At 43.7% G+C, this 18,343-nt stretch overlaps 1 protein-coding gene across 1 annotated transcript in view; it reads left to right on the top strand.

Moving 5' to 3' along the window:
• The window catches only part of AGPS (alkylglycerone phosphate synthase), a gene marked incomplete at its 5' end in the record, with an annotated part of 110,510 nt that overhangs the window by 56,991 nt on the left and 35,176 nt on the right, over window positions 1-18,343 (top strand). The window contains 2 exons of the mRNA XM_019523004.1: window positions 7,164-7,233; window positions 13,596-13,657. Coding sequence (XP_019378549.1) covers window positions 7,164-7,233; window positions 13,596-13,657 — 132 coding nt within the window. The remainder of the gene's footprint in view (window positions 1-7,163; window positions 7,234-13,595; window positions 13,658-18,343) is intronic.

The raw sequence follows: 18,343 nt of genomic DNA on the forward strand, positions 1-18,343 counted from the left end.
CTGTCTAAGAACCTACGTGAGCGTTCTGACCTGGCTGACTGAATATTTGGTGATATTCACTATAGTGCATATATAAGGAAAATTTTGCTGTAAAAGAAAATTGTGTTTAGTCAAAGGAATTTGATGAATTATCTGTATCCCACCCCTTGTCACAGATTTTGTGCTCTTACAAAGAAACAGAAAACAGTTCAGTTCAGTAACAGGCTGAGTAATGATAGGGAGCTTTCTGTCCATCTGGTTTGATTGATTACTAGCCTAATCAATGAAAACCATGGTAAAAATATCATTCATCAGAAATGCTTTTTATTTCCTTTTAAGCAAACTATTTTACTAGATACTAGTTAAATATATTACTCAGTTTACCAGCATTTTCCATGCCAAATTAATTATGGAACCTGCTCTGCTCTTTACAAATTCCTGTTGTGCTTCGCTTTTCCTAGACCACCTTTTTGGAAGCTTGTACTTTAATTCCTATTTTCCATGGGTGGTTTGAAAAAACAGTCTTTAACATGAACAATTTGACACCATTCAATGACTTGAGTTAATAAAAAGTGCTGGATGTTTTTTGTTGAGTGCACTCCATTTCCTTTTCATGTTCTCTTCATGAATGTTTATATAGTTGAAAATAAGGTTGCAAAGTCAGGCAGGCACTCAAAAGTTAAGAAATGCCAGAATGAAGGCTACTTGCGCATTCATAAAACAGCTTCCTATGTATGGTAGGATTAATCCATAATTACATGATACCATGATAGACTTTCTTTTAAGCCCCCTTTCTTCATACAGTGCATCCAGAACATTTTCCTTGTAACAGGGTTGGGCAGCCTCAGCAATAGGTGGAGCTGCCAGCTCTATCTGTAATAATGATCCCTGTCTCTTCTCTCTGGTTCTTGGGTTCTTGTCCACCCACAGTGTAAGTATCTCTGAGAGCTTCATAGACTGTTCTAGTCTTGCTGCCTTTTGCCTCTGACTGCAAAAGCACGTGAATCTAACCTTGAGACTAAGTTAGGGTAGCATAAATATATATATTTGAACACATATTTGAGTTATGTTGAGATGTCTCAACGGTCTACTTCCTGGAAGATGGAGGGAGTTTTTACTTTAGGAGCAAGTAACATAAAACGTGCTGAAATTTATTGCCTCTTTTTTTTTAAAGAACTATGGGGAGCTCATAATTAGAAATATTTAGTTTGCTTATTAAACCCTGAGAGAACCAATGAATAATCAGTCCTGGTAGTCTTTATTACTTCTAAAACTACACAGTTTCTTCCTGACTGATGCTTCTCTGAACCAGGTAGTCTCTAAGGTGCCATCTTGCCCTACCGTTTTCAAGACAGGTGATTTTTCTAGTGTAGATTATTTTTCTGTTTGAGGCTAAATATCAAATATGATCCAAGGACTTGGGTAGCACTATTGCTCAGTGATTTTCAAAGATGCAGAAAGATCTGTTTTTTAACTGAGAAGATAAAACTAGAACTTGAGAAATTATAGCAAAATTCAGCAAATCTGATTTTGTTCAAAACCTCAAATTTAATTTATCTTACGGTTCATATAAGCCTGTTTCAGGATCCTTGGGTTTTTAATATCAGATACAAAACTTAGTCACTAATGTTTTGTTAAAGTACTAAAGCTAGTGTGGTGGTTGGTCAGCAATTTTTTAAAAGCCCAAATATTTTTGCAAATTAGAGTGGGACCTTTTACTTTGTTTCATAAAGCAAAAGCAAAACTGAGGCTGTAACAATTTAAACTAAATCTACAGGAAAAGTTGGCTGAAATTCATAGAAAACAGGATTAAGTGGAGTCTTTTAAACGCCCCCTAAAACTGGCACCTTGAAATTTCAATGTAGACTTAAACGCTGCTGATCGATGTGAAAAAAATGGTGCTTTGCTTTAAACTCTGCGTGCCCCCACGCCAAGTCCAGCACATGCCCAAAAGAGGCATCATGTTAGTTTAACCCAGCTCTGCAGCATCTGTATAGATCACATACTTCAGTGGGTCTTTTTGGTGCTTTTATTTACAGTTGATTCAATCAGCAATTAGATTAAAGTGCCAAAAAAGCTCCCTGAAACACCCCATCTTTACAAACATTGGGCAAACCGAGTCAAAGTAACACTCCATCTCTTCTGGGCCTGCATTGGGCTCTGTGCAGGGGCACGCAGAGTTTACAGTAAAGCACTAGGTTGGGTTTTTTTACATCTGTCAGCAGCCCAAGATCTCAGTTTGTCTGTATAGTAAGCTCCTTCAGTTAGTTCTCTCGGGTGAATGCCACACTAAGGAAAGCAAGCATATGTAGCATCCCTGAGAGCAACTGTGACTAAATAAATATAAATGCCCTTAATTAGAAATCTTTTAAAAACAGCTATTGCATGGCGCCCAACTGTGACTGTAGTGATGAGGTGTCAAGTTCTGGCCCCATGAGCTGGATGAGGGACACTGGGCCTGCAGCCCTGCTCCAGCCTGCATGCAGCATGTACCAGCCCTAAGTCTTCCTGTGCATGCAACATGCAGAGCCAGCACAGGCTGCTGCCCATAGTGTACAGGCTGGATCTGGCACTGCAGACAACACAGAGGATCAGCTGGGACTCAGGCTGCATGTGGTGTCTCTCCAGCCGAGCCTTGCAGCCGGCCCCTTGGGCAGTCCAGATTGGGCTGCACTGGAGCCAGTCGAAAGGGCCAGTCCAGGGGGGTACCTCATGCAACCCATGCCCTGGACCTCCTGTGCCACATGCAGGGCAGGGTCCAGCCCATGCAGAGTGTACACTGTGCATGCAGTGCGGGGGGCAGGCTTGGGGTGCATGCTTCATGTGGTGCTCTGCTAGAATAGTCCTATGGTCTGGCTGATCTGGACTGGCCCCAGAGCCAGCATGCAGGACCAATCCAGCGGTGTGTGCTGCATGCAGCATATGGGGACAGCATCAGTGCGTGGGGTTTCTCCAGAGATTCATGGGCCAGGTGGTATAGCTGCCTGGACTAGACCTTTTGTCTGTTTGTACTCCTGATATAAAGAATTGGGTTTGGATATGGGTTTGTAATAATTGCACTTTGCTCTGCCTCTCGCTTTGTGATGCTGAGCAGCCCTGATATGCTGGTGTCCTGCGCATGCCATTGCCCCACACTCCCTACCCACAGCCCTGCCGGTGCCCCTCACTCCCTACCCATAGCCCTCTGAGCCCAGCTGGTGGCCCTCCCTCCCCACCCACGGCATATTTCAATATGCAAGGGTATTAAGCAGGTAAACATTAAACAAAATTCAGCTTTTAAAAATTTGATTTCACAGAGTTTTTGTCTTGTCAGTGACTTAGCACTCCTAGCCTTGAGGGGGGCAAGGCACATTGTGCTCCTGTAGCTGGAAGCATGCTCAGCTGATTGGGGCTCCCAACTGGGGGAGCTCACTGTGCTAACCAGTGAGTGCAGAGTGCTCCACAGACTGGGAGCCCTCACTCCCCACCCCGACCCCCCCAGCCCTTCTGGAAGGGGCACCCAGCTGCTAGGGCTGTGGGGTCAGGGACCCAGGTCCACAGCCCTCTGGCCCCCACAGCAGCATCAGAACCCTGGTTGTCACCTGCAGGAGGCAGCAGCTGCTGTGGCGGAGCATGGAGCCTGGCTCCCCCTCCCTCACGAATGGCACGGCCAGAGTAGAGTCCATGGTGGGGGCTGGGGAAATGTGGGTTGCCTCCTGTGAGCTTGGGGCTCCCTACCCTGCTGCCTTCCTCCTGGGGCCTCTGCAGCCCAGGAGGCAAGACCCAGCATGGCAGGGCAAAGTGGAGCTGGGTGGGGAAGCTTGTCACCACTGGGAGCTCCATTACAGCAGCAATGAAGGGCATAACTCTGTGCCGCCACCCCCACTGCTGCAAGGCAGGCAGGGGGTGCTTCACCATGGCGTCGTGGGGATTGCAGTGACGGCACCAAGCTTCTCCACCCTGCTCTGCCCTGCCCGACCGGGTCCCGCCTGCTGGGCTACTGAGGCCCCAAGAGAGGGCAGCAGGGAGGGGAGCCCAGGCTTTCAGTGGGCAGCCTGCCCCTGGCCTGCACAAATTTGCAAGGGATATGCCTTTGATGTCCCCCCTAGGAGTGCGCACAGCGACAGGGAGCCACCCACTGCCCCCTGGTTGAGCTGCCCGTGGCCCTGCCCTGCTCCCTGCCCTGGCATTGTGGCCTCGGATTCCAGCCCCATGCCCCAAGTCCCATGCAGCAGCCCTAGTCCCAGCCCTGCCTAACTCTCTCCCTCCCTCACTATGGGGGCCTCAGTTCTCTCCCCACTCCCCCTGCCACTAGACTTGCATGTAGGGAGATGCTCTGCAGGCTGCCTGGCGACCATGTGCTTGTGTACATGCGCGCATTCACATGTTGCTGATGCTGATCACCCTTCTCTCACTCCCCCCAGCCCCTTGCAGGCCGGAAACCCACCACTTCCTGCTTTTTCTCCTTAAAATGAGAGAATCCAGGTTCTACCATGTTTTTTTCTATGGCAGTTGGGAAAACCTGGATCCCTGTTTGTCATTATTGTTTACCACATTTTGAGGAGAGAAACCTTTGTCAGAGTTTAAATTGATACAGTTCATTATTTTTCTTTAGACAAGAAGCTTCCAAATCTGTTTGACAATTTACTAACAAGCAGGTTATGAAGCACTTAAAAATCTGGATAAGTTAAATTACTAAAATGGAGTTAGTGGTGGAGTCTGTGGGCCACAGGTTAAAACCACTGCTTTAGAGAATCATTCCTAACTTTGTAGCAAAACTACATAGGCAGAGGTCCTTTATTTATGCTCTTCTTCAGAGGGTTGGAGGGTTTTTTATACTTTTCATATTACTTTGCAATGATGAGCTTTTTGTCTTGCAGCTGAAAAAGGTATAAAGTATGATTTTGGGGAAATTGCCTCTTTAGAACATAAAATTAATCAGAAAACAAAGTTCATCCAACTATCCATCACTCTATATTCCTGATTGTTCTGATTTCTCTTGTATATTGTACTTAAGCAGTTTTATTATTTGTTAAGGGCAGTAGATAAAACTGAAGTTAATAGATTAAATTTGCAAAAATAAGGAGAGTAGGCAAAAGTGAACATACTATTCCAAGACTTTCCTGCTGCTTCCCTGTATTTCAGAGAAATATAGTCCCTGAGCCCTCTTCCATGTGAATATTTGGAACCCAGTTTAATAATGCTGTTTTTAAGACCCCTGGTGTAGCCACACATTCATTCCATTAATAGTGGGATAACACTAAGAGTAAATGACAAAGTGATGCCATTCTATAACAGCCCTCCATGCTGGCTCGGCACTGCGTCTTCTAGATCGGCCCAAGAGCAGTGTCGCTGGTTCCTTTCGTGCCTTTTAATTGAATGTGTGGCCAATGCTCCCAGCCTGCTGAACACTGCTTAGTGGTCAGCTGATCAGAAGTCCCAGTTGGAGGAGCACAGCTGGGAGCGCCAATCAGCTGACAGGGCTTCCAGCCACAGAAGCACTGTGTGCATTGCCCCCTTCACAGCTAGGAATACCAATCGCTGACCAGACAAAAACCTCCTGTGAAATCAAATAAAAAAAGACTGGAGTTTGGTTTAAAGTTTACCTGTTTAATACCCTTGCATATTGAAATTTGTTAACCCTTTTATGTTCTCTGGAAACAGAATATATGAAAGAATATTTGCAGATAATTGATTTTTAAAGTCAGTGGACATGCAAAGACTAGCATTGTATTTTGGGTCAGTGTTTACAGCTTGATTCATTCTAAATTTCATAGTTTAGATCAGCGGTTCCCAAACTGACAGATTGCACACCACCAATTTAAAATGATACAAACTTAAGTACAACCAGCAAATTTTTGTCATATAAAGTAATTATAATAAAGGTGTTAACATGTACCACTGACCGGTTGTCTGCGTACCACTGGTGGTATGCATACCAGAGATTGGGAACTGCTGGTTTAGAACTTGGATCTAGTAATTAGTGTATGACAATAATTGTGAGTTAATAAAAAGAATCAAGGGTTTGAATTTAGGTTGAAATAGTCAAAAGGGACTGGCATGGAATGCTTCCATTATACTTTGCTCATCTTCAGACTCCACAAAGGAGAAGGGTACTCAGTACTTTCTGAAAATCTGGTGTCTCTTAAGTTGGTAAATATAGAAGATGGGAGTCAGCTTAACAGAGACCAAGTCTTAATAAAATTCTCTGAAGAAAATGTCATCATATTTCTTGTTGAATAGGAAAATTGTCATTATGGAAAATGACAAAATTATTAGCTTTAAACATTTCTCTTCCAATTCTATCCTTTGCACTAATTCTGTTCAAGAAAGAGTTTTGTGGGGGAGGGAGGTATAGTGCAGAGAAATGGAACTACTTAATTTGTGTAACAGAGTGAGGAGCAACTGGGGCTGGGAGGACAGGAACTATGGGAGGGGAAAAAGGAAGTAAGGACACAGGAGCTAATAGAAATTGGCTAATAAAATCTCACACTGCTGTATGTTGCTCTAGAGGAAGGTTGTCCATCTAGTGACCAATGGGCTGCATGTGGCCTGTGAGGGGTTGATTTCCCCTTCCCCCACCTCCACTCTCTGCCTGCAACAGTGCCTGGATACTGTGGCTCCCCTTCCCTCCTGGGGTGCTTTCTGTGCCCACCCAAGAGGGTGGGATGGTAAAATGCGTAATGGTGTTGTGGAGTTGAGGGTGAGCTCAGGTCTGCATGGGCACGTGGTACAGCAATGGAGAGGGAGGAGTCATCTGCCCAGCGTGTGGCCCCCACTGGTGCAGCCCTGTGGGCATACAGCCCCCTACTGCTTAGAAGTTGGACAGCCCTGCTCTAGGGTGAAATAGACACAATGAGTTGGTGAGTCCATCCTTAAGAAATCACAAAGACCTGAGTAATGTCTTATTAGGACTGTCACTTGATAGCATTCTCCAAGTTCCTAGTTTAGTCTTTCTAATTCACTATTTTGCTGACATATGTAACATACAGGAGCTCAGACTTAAAGGATAATGGGTGAACTCTGCTAGTTGCACTAAATTGAAATTAATGTTAAGATAGTGTGTCTATTACATCCTGAGGCTGAATTTATAGGCAAGCAAATATAAAGGACATTAACTCCCACACCCAATCCCGCTGAGTGTTTACTTTTTATTTTAAATCTGTGCATAGGTTGGTTGAAAATAATATTATCATTAATTGCAGTGGTCTGGCAGCTGGAGAAGATAATGGACAGAGAGGGTACATGCTGACTTTTGTCATTGCTTATCTTCGGGTAAGTCATTGCTACTTTTGAGGACTATCTCCTACTCTTACCTAAAGCTTTCAATTAACTTGTCTTTCATTTTGAAAATGCTGTACAGACTTTAATTTGCATGTCAAGATGGACTCCCCTCCCACTCCACCCTGCCATGCAGATATAGAAATTGAATTGTAAGTAAGATGGATAAACTAAAGAGGTTCTGAGTCTTCTCATATATCATTGACCTTATTGGGATGTGCAGAGGCTCTTCAACTGTGAAAACTGGCTGCTGCACAAGCTAGCTCCCCTACTGCTGCCTGCCTGCTGCAGGTTCAGGCAGGGCTGGCTCCTGGCGGCAGCATGCACACCCAGGGGGAAAGGGGACCTGCACCTCCTAGGTCTGTGGGGGATGGGGGCAGGGCACACTGCAGGCTCATGCTCCCCACCCTCCTGCCCTCCCCCAGGTCCTCTGGAACACAGCGTGTGCAACCCGGCTTGGCAGTGCACAGTAGGGATTTGCACGAAAGCTGCCTGCTGCTGCAAGTATGCTGCCCTGGCCATGCTTCCCCTGGAGGTGGAGAGCAGCAGCAAGGGATGCAACCCTGCACTGCCCCCATACACACAGGAAGTGTGGCGATAGCAGCATGGAGCTTGCAACAGCAAGCAACTTTCCTGTGTGTGACCCTGCTGTGCCCTGCCATGCCAGTCGCACACGCTGTGCTCCAGAGGGCCTGGGAGAGGGCAGCAGGGCGGGGAGCGCAGCGTTTGTAACCCAGGGTTTGTAGCCAGCCAGGCACTCTGGCTTGGAGGGGGGGGGGGGTTTGCAGCCTCTGTCTGGAGTGCCGCAAACCCCACCTCCTGGCTGGAGAATACCCAAGCTGGGTAGCAGCTGAGGGATCGGGGAGTGGGGGGTTGCAGCTGGCTGAGCACTCCGGCTAGGAGGGGGCCGGCTGCAACCCCTTCCCTGGTTGGAGTGCCTGGCTGGCTACAAACCTCCCTGCTCCCTCAGCTCCAAGCCAGCTTGGGCACTCCAGCGGCGATGGGGTGGTTGCAGCTGGCCAGGAGCAGGGAGGCTGCAAGCCCCCTCCTGGCCGGAGAGCCTGGCTGGCTGCAAACCTTCCCACTTCCTCAGCCCCTAGCCAGCTTCCTCCACCCCCCAGACCTGCCCCACAACTCCCAAGCCCCACTTGCCTCCAGCAAGAAGAGTGAGCCTGAAGTAGCCTCAGGTAAGTGCGAGCATTGGGCCCCACCCTTCCCCCTCTCCCTTCCCCTCTGGGCAGGGTTGGGGGTTTCCTTGCCCTTTTTTCAAACAGCTCTTGCAAAAAGGGGAAATCGTTGGGTTATCTCTGTTTTTCCATGAGAAACGGAAAACCCGGATCCCTGGTGATCAGGGTGGCTGACCAAAGGAACAGGTGGAATGGTACGTGGTTCTAGAGTCTTCCTAAACTGTACATCTTTTTATACATATGTGGGTAATAATTAAATTAATTTTGTATTCAACATGCAAAATGCTGATCATATATTTGCTAACCAATCAGACTGTTAATTGCGAGTCAGGTGATGTGTAGTATATCTACATTCTTTCCTTCCTGTAGTCTTGTTGCACCAAAATTTTAACTAGTTCGTTATAATCTTGTTATCCAGTCCCAGAACTGAGAAATGAGATGGCCTTACTGCTACTTCAAATCTTCGTAAGTCTTCCCAGTCCTCTATCAACACTTCCTAGTTCTAGCAGTCACTTCTACAGTGCAGATGCAGCCTACCCCATCTCTGATACTATCTCTTCAGAAACTTTTCTGATTTCACCCTTCCAGCTCTGTCCAGCAAGGCCTGTAGCTTATTATTTCCACTCCTTGTTTGTCTCTAGGAGTCACTGTAGAGCAAGAGGGTGCTTCTCAGGAATTGAAGTTCTGGCTTCTGTAAAACCTATGGTGTAAGCACAAGACTGGAAGTCATTTTTCATATATAGTGCAGAGAACTTCTAATAAGCCAGAAGAAAAACTCCATAACTGTTGTGTTCAGCAGACAGTGGATGCCCCATCTTTAAAGACTGATGGCTAGTTTATAATTCTGTCTTGGTATGAAGATTTCTAATACCTCAATATGTTGAACCTTTTTCTGTCCTTGCATACACATGCATAGCTGTGTTTGTCATTTGTAGATGTGTTTCTCCACGTGGGACAAGATTTTGAATACTGTCTCAATAATTCTGTTACAGTTCTGTCAAAGACCTAATAGGAAGATTGTTTCAGAAACTTTTCAAATGTTTCTGGAATTTGTTTTCCTTTCACAATTATCTGTAGTTTCTATATGCATGCAAAATAGTTTGCAAATTCTATGCAAGAATTTCAGTAGTAGGTGTTTTAGGAATGTGAGTGTAATTATGGCTGCTTGCTGACTTAAAAAAACAAAAACAAATAGTGCTTTACTTTAAACTCTGTGGCCCCACACCAAGCCCAGCACATCCCCAGAAGAGGCATCATGTTAGCTGGACCCACTTTGCCCAACATCTATATAGTCAGGCATTTCATAAGGCCTTTTTTTGTCACTTTTATCTAATAGCTGATTGAATCTGCTATTAGATAAAATCGCCAAAAAGCCCTGCTGAAGCACCCGATCTATACAGGCATCCTGGAGCTGGGTCAAAGTAACACACTGGTGCTTTCAGTAAAGCACAGGTTTGGGGTTTTTTTAACATCTGCAAGCAACCTGTTTGACTAAATTATATGGTTTTGCTATTTGACCTTGATGCCATGGTTCAAAGACTGCAAACTTTATTTTATAGTGTAACACGGATTTCCATTTGTAACATCCTGTCTTCTGCAGCACCGGACCTTGATATTTTTGGTATGATGTACATAATGTACATCAGATACTTAGTGGACACCTGCATCAGTATGAACCCAGTCTACTTACTCAGCATTTTACTTCATTCGTTAATTTATCCTTTCTTAGGTGGACATGTGAATGATATTGTTTATATGGAAAACATAACTTTATCAGATTCGTTTTCACGTTGCTGTTCTGTCTGTGCATTCACTACTTTTGCCATCTTTCATTTTCTGTCTACCTTCCTTTTTCAAGATTTTCTCTAGTTTTCTCTTCTGTAAAATTCTTTAATCATTTGCAGTCTTAATCCTGTTTTATAAAATTCCAGTAGTGAAGTTGTTTTCCATTCCTTTTTTTACTTTGTGGCAGACTGGGGCTGACAATGACTTGTTCAGGGCGTTTATGGACTTTAACACCATGTTTTAAACCAAGACTTAGACATTCCTTTTACTGTTAATCTGTAGTGCTTGCTATTTCCTTTATTCTTGCCTGCCTTAGTATTTTTCTTTCCCTTCTGTTTAGATCCTTCTTTTAGGTTGGCCTACTTGTTTTCTTTCCCTCCCTCCCTCCCCATGCTTCCATTGATGGCTCAAGCCATCATTGGAAAGAAATAGTTGTGTTAGCCTTACATCTAGCAGAAAGCAAGGCAAGGTGGCACCTGAGGGACTGACAGGTTCAGAGAGGTATAAGCTTTCATACTTTGTTGCCTACAAAAGCTTATGCCTCTCTGAATTAGGTAATATCCAGTGATGACGTAGAAACTATGTTTCCTTGCCAACTCGTGTCTTACTTTTAATATGATCCTGCTATATATAACATTAATCTGATTCTGCTGTAACATTGCTCAGTCTTATTTCTACCTTCAGTTTGTTGCTGTCTTTCCTAGTTTGGAGGAGGAAAAAATATTCTTTTTTTAGTCTTGATCCCAATTTTTTGTACAACTCAAATGACAATTAAGAATTCATACTTGTTTCCACATTTTTCTAGTGGGCAGTCAATCTCAAGTGCAGAATATTAGAAAAACAAAAGGTGTTATTTGATTTGAAGAATTGATTATGCTTATTTTTCAGAGATCTTCGTGGATTTCTGAAAATTAAGTTTTTAAAATTCAAATATCTTACCTGTGTGGTAGTTTGTCTCTAAGCTTATTACCAGAAGTGACTTCTGTTTTCTGTGTTGGTTGGTATCATGTAGTATGGTTCTTTCATTATTCAGATACTATCTATAAATTGCTTTACTGTATAGGATTTTTTTGCATTTGAGTTTACTGGTCAAATTTTTAGTTTAACTATTTTTTTTTTAAATGAAGTCACTTTCAGGAGACTGATCATGATTGTGTAATTAGCTGCACTATTTAAACCTGTTAGGCTCCAGTCCTGAAAGATTGATGCTACTGCTTTAATTTGTAAAGATCTGAAAAGTACTTTTTGAAAGTTCAGTAACAATACAGTGGAGTCTCATCTTACACAGGGGTTAGGTTCTAAACTCAGCGCGTAAGGTGAAAATTGCGTATAGTCAAAATTACACTTGGGCTTGCCCAGTGGTACAGTCCACTCCCTCCCCCATCCAGCGGTACAGTCCCTCCTTCCTGCCCAGGGCAGCCTGCACTAAACTCCCGCCCGGCCAGCATGTGCAGCTTCCCAGCAGGGCTGCTCCCAATATAGCTGCTTGGCCCCATGCACAGCACTGCGGGGGGCAGCTGCAAGCTGAATCCAAACAATCGGCAGTCAGGGGCATACGCGTATGATGAATTTGCGTAAGTTAAATGTGTGTATGATGCGACTCCACTGTACTCAGTACATTTGATTAACACTTCCGAAACTTGCAGTGTTCCTGAAACCAAAATAACATCACAAAAGAATGCTATCTGGTAACACTGAAGATATAACTTCTTATATGAAACTGTTTACGTCACTGCTAGATGTATATCTAGATTTTTTTTTTAATATTTATATAAATATGATGCTGTTAAAACAGTGGTTCTTGACATTTTGTACCAGGACCCATTTGTAAGCATTGATGGCCAGTCCTGACCCACAGCCCCCTGGCTGCCCCTCACACTCCACCCACAGCCCCCTGGCTTTGCTAGTGCTCTCACTTCCCAGCCACAGTCCCCAACCACCCCAGGCCACGCTGGTGCCCCTCAGTCCCAACATTCAGCCCCCTTTCTCCACAACCCTACCAGAGGGGAGCCTCAGCTGCCCCTCCCCAGCTCAGGCTAGAGCGCGGTGGCTGCAGGAGCTCTGGCTCATGCAGGCAGCAACAAAGTGAGTCCAGCCCCAGTGCAAACTGGACGGATGAGGAAGGGGGAGACCTGTAGCAGCTGGGGCTACCACGCCATGCCAGGTAGCCTGGTCATGGTGCCTCCCACCCCCCAAGCAGTGTCTCCAGCCACCCAGCCCCTGCAAGTACGGTCATCGGCCGTGGTGCCACCAGCCAAGCCATGCAACTTCCAGCTGCCCTCTGACCCCACTGGAGGGGCAGACGCCTTCCCCCAACACCTGCCCTGATGCAGCCTCAGCACCTGGCCACCTTCCCCCCAGTGCCAGCAGGCACTTGCCCTTCTTCACACACCCATCTCCTCCACACCCATGCACACATACAGTCCCCAAGCCCTGGTCCTCTAACCCCCACTCCCCATATGCTTACCTGCATCCAACTGCTGGGGCTGCTCCCATACCCTACCTGGCTATGTGCATGTGTGCACTCAGACACAGGTGCACCCACTGCCTCCCATTCCCCCAAGCAGCTCGCTGCAGGCTGGCGTAACCCATGTTCCCATCTTTCCTGCATTATTCTGGGACTTGCTTGCGACCCTTTCAAATATTCTTGCGACCCACAAGTTGAGAAATACTTGTTAAAACACACTGGCTGCATAATCTTGGCAACTGAAGTCCTGTAACCACTTGTGTTTGCAGGTTTTGGCATTTTTCTTTTTCTAAGGGTGTGACTTGGGGAAAAAAACATCTCTAAGCCTGAGAAGTTGGTTGTATTTAATGGCCCCCTCTGAGATGGCCAACAAAGTTGTTCATTTTTGTAGTCATTACTCTTGGAATATACCTGTTCATTAAGGAGTAGGAGCAAGTTTACTAATTTAACACAGGTCACCAAGGAACTCAGATGGCAGCAACTTTCTCTCTGCACTCAATTTGGTACTGTTTGCTTAAAGTGAAATGCTTTGCTCATAGAATCCTAGAAAATTAGGTTTGGAAGGGACCTGAGGAAGTCGTGTAGTCCTGTCTCCTACTCAAAGCAGGACCATCCTCAACTATATCATTCCAGTCAAGGCTTTGTCTAGCCAAGTCTTAAAAACCTCCGTACTAATCCCATGTAGTGCTGTTCCAAATATTTAAAACCTTAATTGAATCCCAGTACAAAATCTAGTTGATTTTATTTTGACAAATGTAAAGTGGATACATGTAAATAGCCAAGTTTATTTTCTGCATGTGAAAATAATGCTCTTATGCATTGTTTATAACTATCAGATACCTAAACTAAATTAGATCTCTGGGCTTATGTCCGGATACTAATCCATTGGTCTGTCTCCTTTTTTTCTGCTTTAATAGGATCTGGGCTTGGATTACTATATAATAGGAGAATCATTTGAGACATCTGTTCCCTGGGATAGGTAAATATATATATATGTATGTATGTATGTATGTATGTATTGCAGTATTCTTTCTTAAAATATGTATAACTTTAATTATTGTATGACATCCATTCAGTTTGTCATTGAGAATTTAAAGGGTTTTTTCTTTGGTTCTGGACACTGATATAACTTTGAAAATTTAAATTGAAAGTGTTTGTATATGATGTTAACATTGAACAACTTTAGTTAAGCAATTGACACTCCTAGGCATGTAAATGTGCATTATTGTATAGCACTATCTGTGTGACTTCTGTAATTGAAATGTTGTCATTTTTGTAGTTAACTTTTGTGGCACTAGGCTTCTATTTTTAATAGAATTTTAATTGTGAAAATCGCATCATCATTCTTTTAAAGTCTTCAGTATATTTTCACTTTATCTTGTTTCCATAGCAAATATAGGTTAAAATATGTTTATAATTAATAGCCATTTTAAGAAAAATAGTTGAGCACAGAATCAGTTGTATGTCTACAAAGGTCATGTAAAGTTTTGGGTAAAAGATCTCCTAATCCTAGTTCTCAAGTAACTTGTGAAAAGAAATTTATGTAACAGATTTAAAAACTGTTAGTTCAGTGAACATGAATCAGCTGCTTTTTATACTTTTTTGGTTAAACAAATCTGTGGCACCAAAGAAATCTTCAGTAGGCCCTGAGAGGTGGCCCTGGATAGTATGATGACATTAGAAATTGCAAGCTTAAATAAAACTGCAGAACTAAAGAATTCCTGAAGTTATTCACTGCTTCGTAATTTGTGGGGTGCTATAATATCATCCATCAGCTCCTGTCTTTTCTAGGGTTGGAGTGTGCTGTAATAAAGCAAGCTGGGCATCTGCCGTACTGCAGAAACAGTTTTTGGATGGAACTGAAATAGAGTACAGTAGCTAGTTTGCTCTTTTTTTTCATAAGCCTGCTTGGCTTCTCTGTCAGGGGGTCCCTGGCAGATGCTACACTTAAGATGCAGTTAGTTTGTTAATTATGCTTTAAATAGTAACCCGGTCACATGTTCAGGCAAGTAATGGTACAATCAATTGTCTGCTGGATCTGGGACTGCACCAAAGCTCAAATTGTTTCTAGTGTGGTCCCTGGAGCCAGGAAAAAATCAGCTGACCTTCAGCTAGATTGGGACTGCATCAGGGCTCAAATCAGCCCTAGTGCAGTCCCTGAGCAGGCAGAAAATCAGATGATTATTGACCAGTTGGGTGGTCAAACCACCCCCAGTGCAGTCCCCAGAACCACCAGAGAGTCATTGGCTGATTTGGGGACCCCACAAGGGCCACTTTGAAGCCCAGTGGGATCCCAGTCCCGGTGATGAACAGCTATTCACCAGCTAAGGGGCCATACCAGGGCTGATTCAAGCCCTGCTGCAATCCCAGAGCCAGCGAACAACCAGCTAATTGTTGGGCACTGGCTTTCAACTTGCTGGTGCAGGGTGAGCCTGGGACCATGATCCTGGGCTGCCCCTGCACTGGCAAGTTGGGGAACAGATCCTAATCGCACCCTATCCCAAAACTGTGCCTCTTGCCATGTATGTGTGGCCTGGTCAGAGGCACAATTTTGGGGATTGGGGATCAGATCCCATTGCACCTGAAGACAAATGTTTGCCAGTGGCCTAAGTAGCAAACCACTCCTAACTCATGTTCTCTGCCTCTATCAGAATGCACCAGAGATTTTGAGCTGAAACATCATGAGAGAGTCTTCTGCATGGATCCCTTAGACATGGGGGAGGTGATAGACCAAAGAGGAAATCACCCAGCATTTTTAGTAATCATCCAGGTTAAGAGAACAATCCCACACTTAAACCCTCTCTGTAAAACGTTATCCAAGCTGTACTGTGGCAGGTAGATACGTGAACCCATTTACCCCATTGTTCTGCCACCCCATTGTCTGTTTTTTCTAATGCTGTGCTTGGCTCAGCAGGGGGCAGAGCTGGGCACAAGATATTTTGGCAGGGGCATGGGGAAACACTTTGGAGAGGAGCCTTCACACTCTTAAATTCACTTGGTAGAGCAACAGCCCTTCAGAAAGAAGGCAAGGAAGAGGACTCTGTGCATTAGAAAAAGGAGAAATTGACAAGTTTGTATAGCCAAACAGACCAATTCAAATTCTGAAATCTCAATTTTGAAAAAGCAGCTTCTCTGGCTAGAGAATTTGTACTGGTGGGGGAAAGATGTTTGCTGTTAAAAAAGTTAATACTGTAGTCTAGTCGAGACCAACTAATTCAGGTCTCATACTTCAGTTCTGTTCCATCTTCTGTTTAACATGCACACCTAGCCCGGAATGTAGAATTCCTCACTGTTGTGTGATCCCAGTGCACTTGGATATTCCACCAGTGGTGGGGAAAGTTGCAGTTTCTTATGCCTACCTTCAAAACATGAAATTTGAAAGAATGCATGTGTGCATGCATATATGTGGAAAACTGGGTAGGGTTCCATTCACTTCATTAGCCAAAGAAGGTGGAAGGCCTGAGGAGAAATGTTTCTTCCCAAGCTGGAGCAGAGGAGTATAGTTGAAGAGATGCAGTATTAATGCATTTCAGTACATCATCAAGACATTTATGCCCTGGTTATGTCTGAAGCTATAAAGTGATGAAGTAATTCTGGTTCTGTTGAGTACTCCACTGACGTAGCAGGGGACAAATATCCTAAGCTAGATAGGAATCTACCTTTTCTATTTGATTGCATGAAAAAGTTCCAGTTACTAAGATATGTAAATTCTTACTAATTTTGTATTGCAGTAAACATCCAGTTTTTTCTCTTTTTAAAACACAAGTATATATTTGCAGTGTACTTGCCTATCTTATCTTCCTACGTACAGATTTGTCACTAGTGTTAATTTTTCACCAAAAATGTGCTTGATTTTAGAGAGAGCTTTGACACAGCACTATGTGGAACTTTATACAATTATTCTGATCACTCTTGCCATTTAAAGCAGGGGTAGAAAATCTTTTCTGGCTGCAGGCTGGAATGACTTACCCTAGGTTGGAGGCAGCTGAGTGCTAGAACACAGCAGCAGCTGGTGTTCATAGCCACAGCGGCATGGGGGGAGAGTACCTGCCACCGGTATTTATCCCTGAAGCCAGGTGTTGCCAAAACCACACACCTGCAGGCTGGATCCAAAGTTTCCATGCACTGAATTTGGACATGAGACATAGGTTGCTGACTCCTGGTTTGAAGTAATCCAATGCAGATCCTTACATTAAATTTACACTTCTATCCTGAAAAGGAAGTAGAGAAAATCCTCTTTTTCTAGATTCTTAAAGATCTCTTTCCACCATAAATCAGAGCAAGCACTATTGTATTGAGTCCATTCATACTAGTCTTTTATATCCCAAAAGAGGTGAATGAAGTGAGGTATTCCTAACACTTCCCTGCTGAGGAAGAGAGCTGTACGTTAATCAATGATTTTTGCATAGTAAAGTTACATATGCACATTCTTCCTGAAGTTACTGTTAATTCCAGACTGTTTAGCAAAGTTTCTCTGTTTGACAAATGTTCTAAATCAAGCTCTTAATTTGCCACTCCAAAAAATTGTGCTGTAAGAATGGACCATCGTGTTTGTGCCTTTGTGGTTCCATATCCAGTTTACTTGGATTCAAAGTAAAATGTTTTCCAACTACCAGCTATGTACATATTCACTCACCTGGCAGTTTAAAGTTAGTTATTCGCTTTTCATGCATCATTAGAAAAATAACCCACATGATCAAGTATTCTCAGCTTTAGTGCCCCTTCCTTCTAAGCTTCACTAAATTCTCAGTCACAACTGAAAAATCAAGGCCTAAGCACACTTATCACAGTTGAGATGTAGAATACTCTGTTTTCTCTGTGCATTTTTATTTTAAGAGTCTGTTTAGTTGTACAGTAAACCATTTTTTTTTTCTATTTTGGTCCCCTCTTAGTTAATAGTTGCTAGGAAATGGAAGGTTGAAATAACTAAGCTTTCTAGTAAACCCACATACGATTTTTTAGATTTTAGGGGTGTTTGAACATGTTTCAGTCACTGTGTTCTAAAGGTGTGGGTTGCAAAGTGGCTTTAAATTTCCCTTTTTAATTTTAAGTACTATTTTAAACATCTGATAGGACTAGGGTCTGAAATGTTTAATTGCCAGTGTGACACACTCAGAGCCCAGATTTGGCCAGGTGCACTTCTAAGACAATCCCAGGGTGTTGTCACCCTGCTGTCTGTTGCTTGACCACTGGGAACCAGCTTGAGATGTGCCAGGAACCAATTCCTTGGCCTGTGGCACCTCAGCCTTAGCTGTCTCAACTGGGTCTTGCTAACTCTTAGCAGAAGAGGTTTTGCTAGCTACAAGAATCACACCCTTGTCTGTTCATTCACTCAAAAGATAATTCCCCCTTTCCTTGGAAGAGGCTTGTCTGTCTGGTCAGATACTCTGAGATCATAGTTATCACTGACTATAACTGTATTATAACAAAAATATTTTTATTATGAAAGCTCGATCAGAAATAAAAGAATTTAAATGCACTACCATCCAGCACAAACCCATTTGTCACAGCACATGTTCCAGAGGCATACTGACTGCACATATACTTTTATTAAATGTTCTCACAAATTTGTGAGGATTAATTTTAAAACACCTGTTTGCAAAAGGAAATATATGTTTTTGAGCTGCCGTGCAGTACAAGACAGTTGTTAAAAGTCTGGAGAGAA

Source organism: Gavialis gangeticus, unplaced genomic scaffold (assembly GCF_001723915.1).
Source record: "Gavialis gangeticus isolate Ggan-Ray unplaced genomic scaffold, GavGan_comp1, whole genome shotgun sequence".
NCBI lineage: Eukaryota > Metazoa > Chordata > Crocodylia > Gavialidae > Gavialis > Gavialis gangeticus.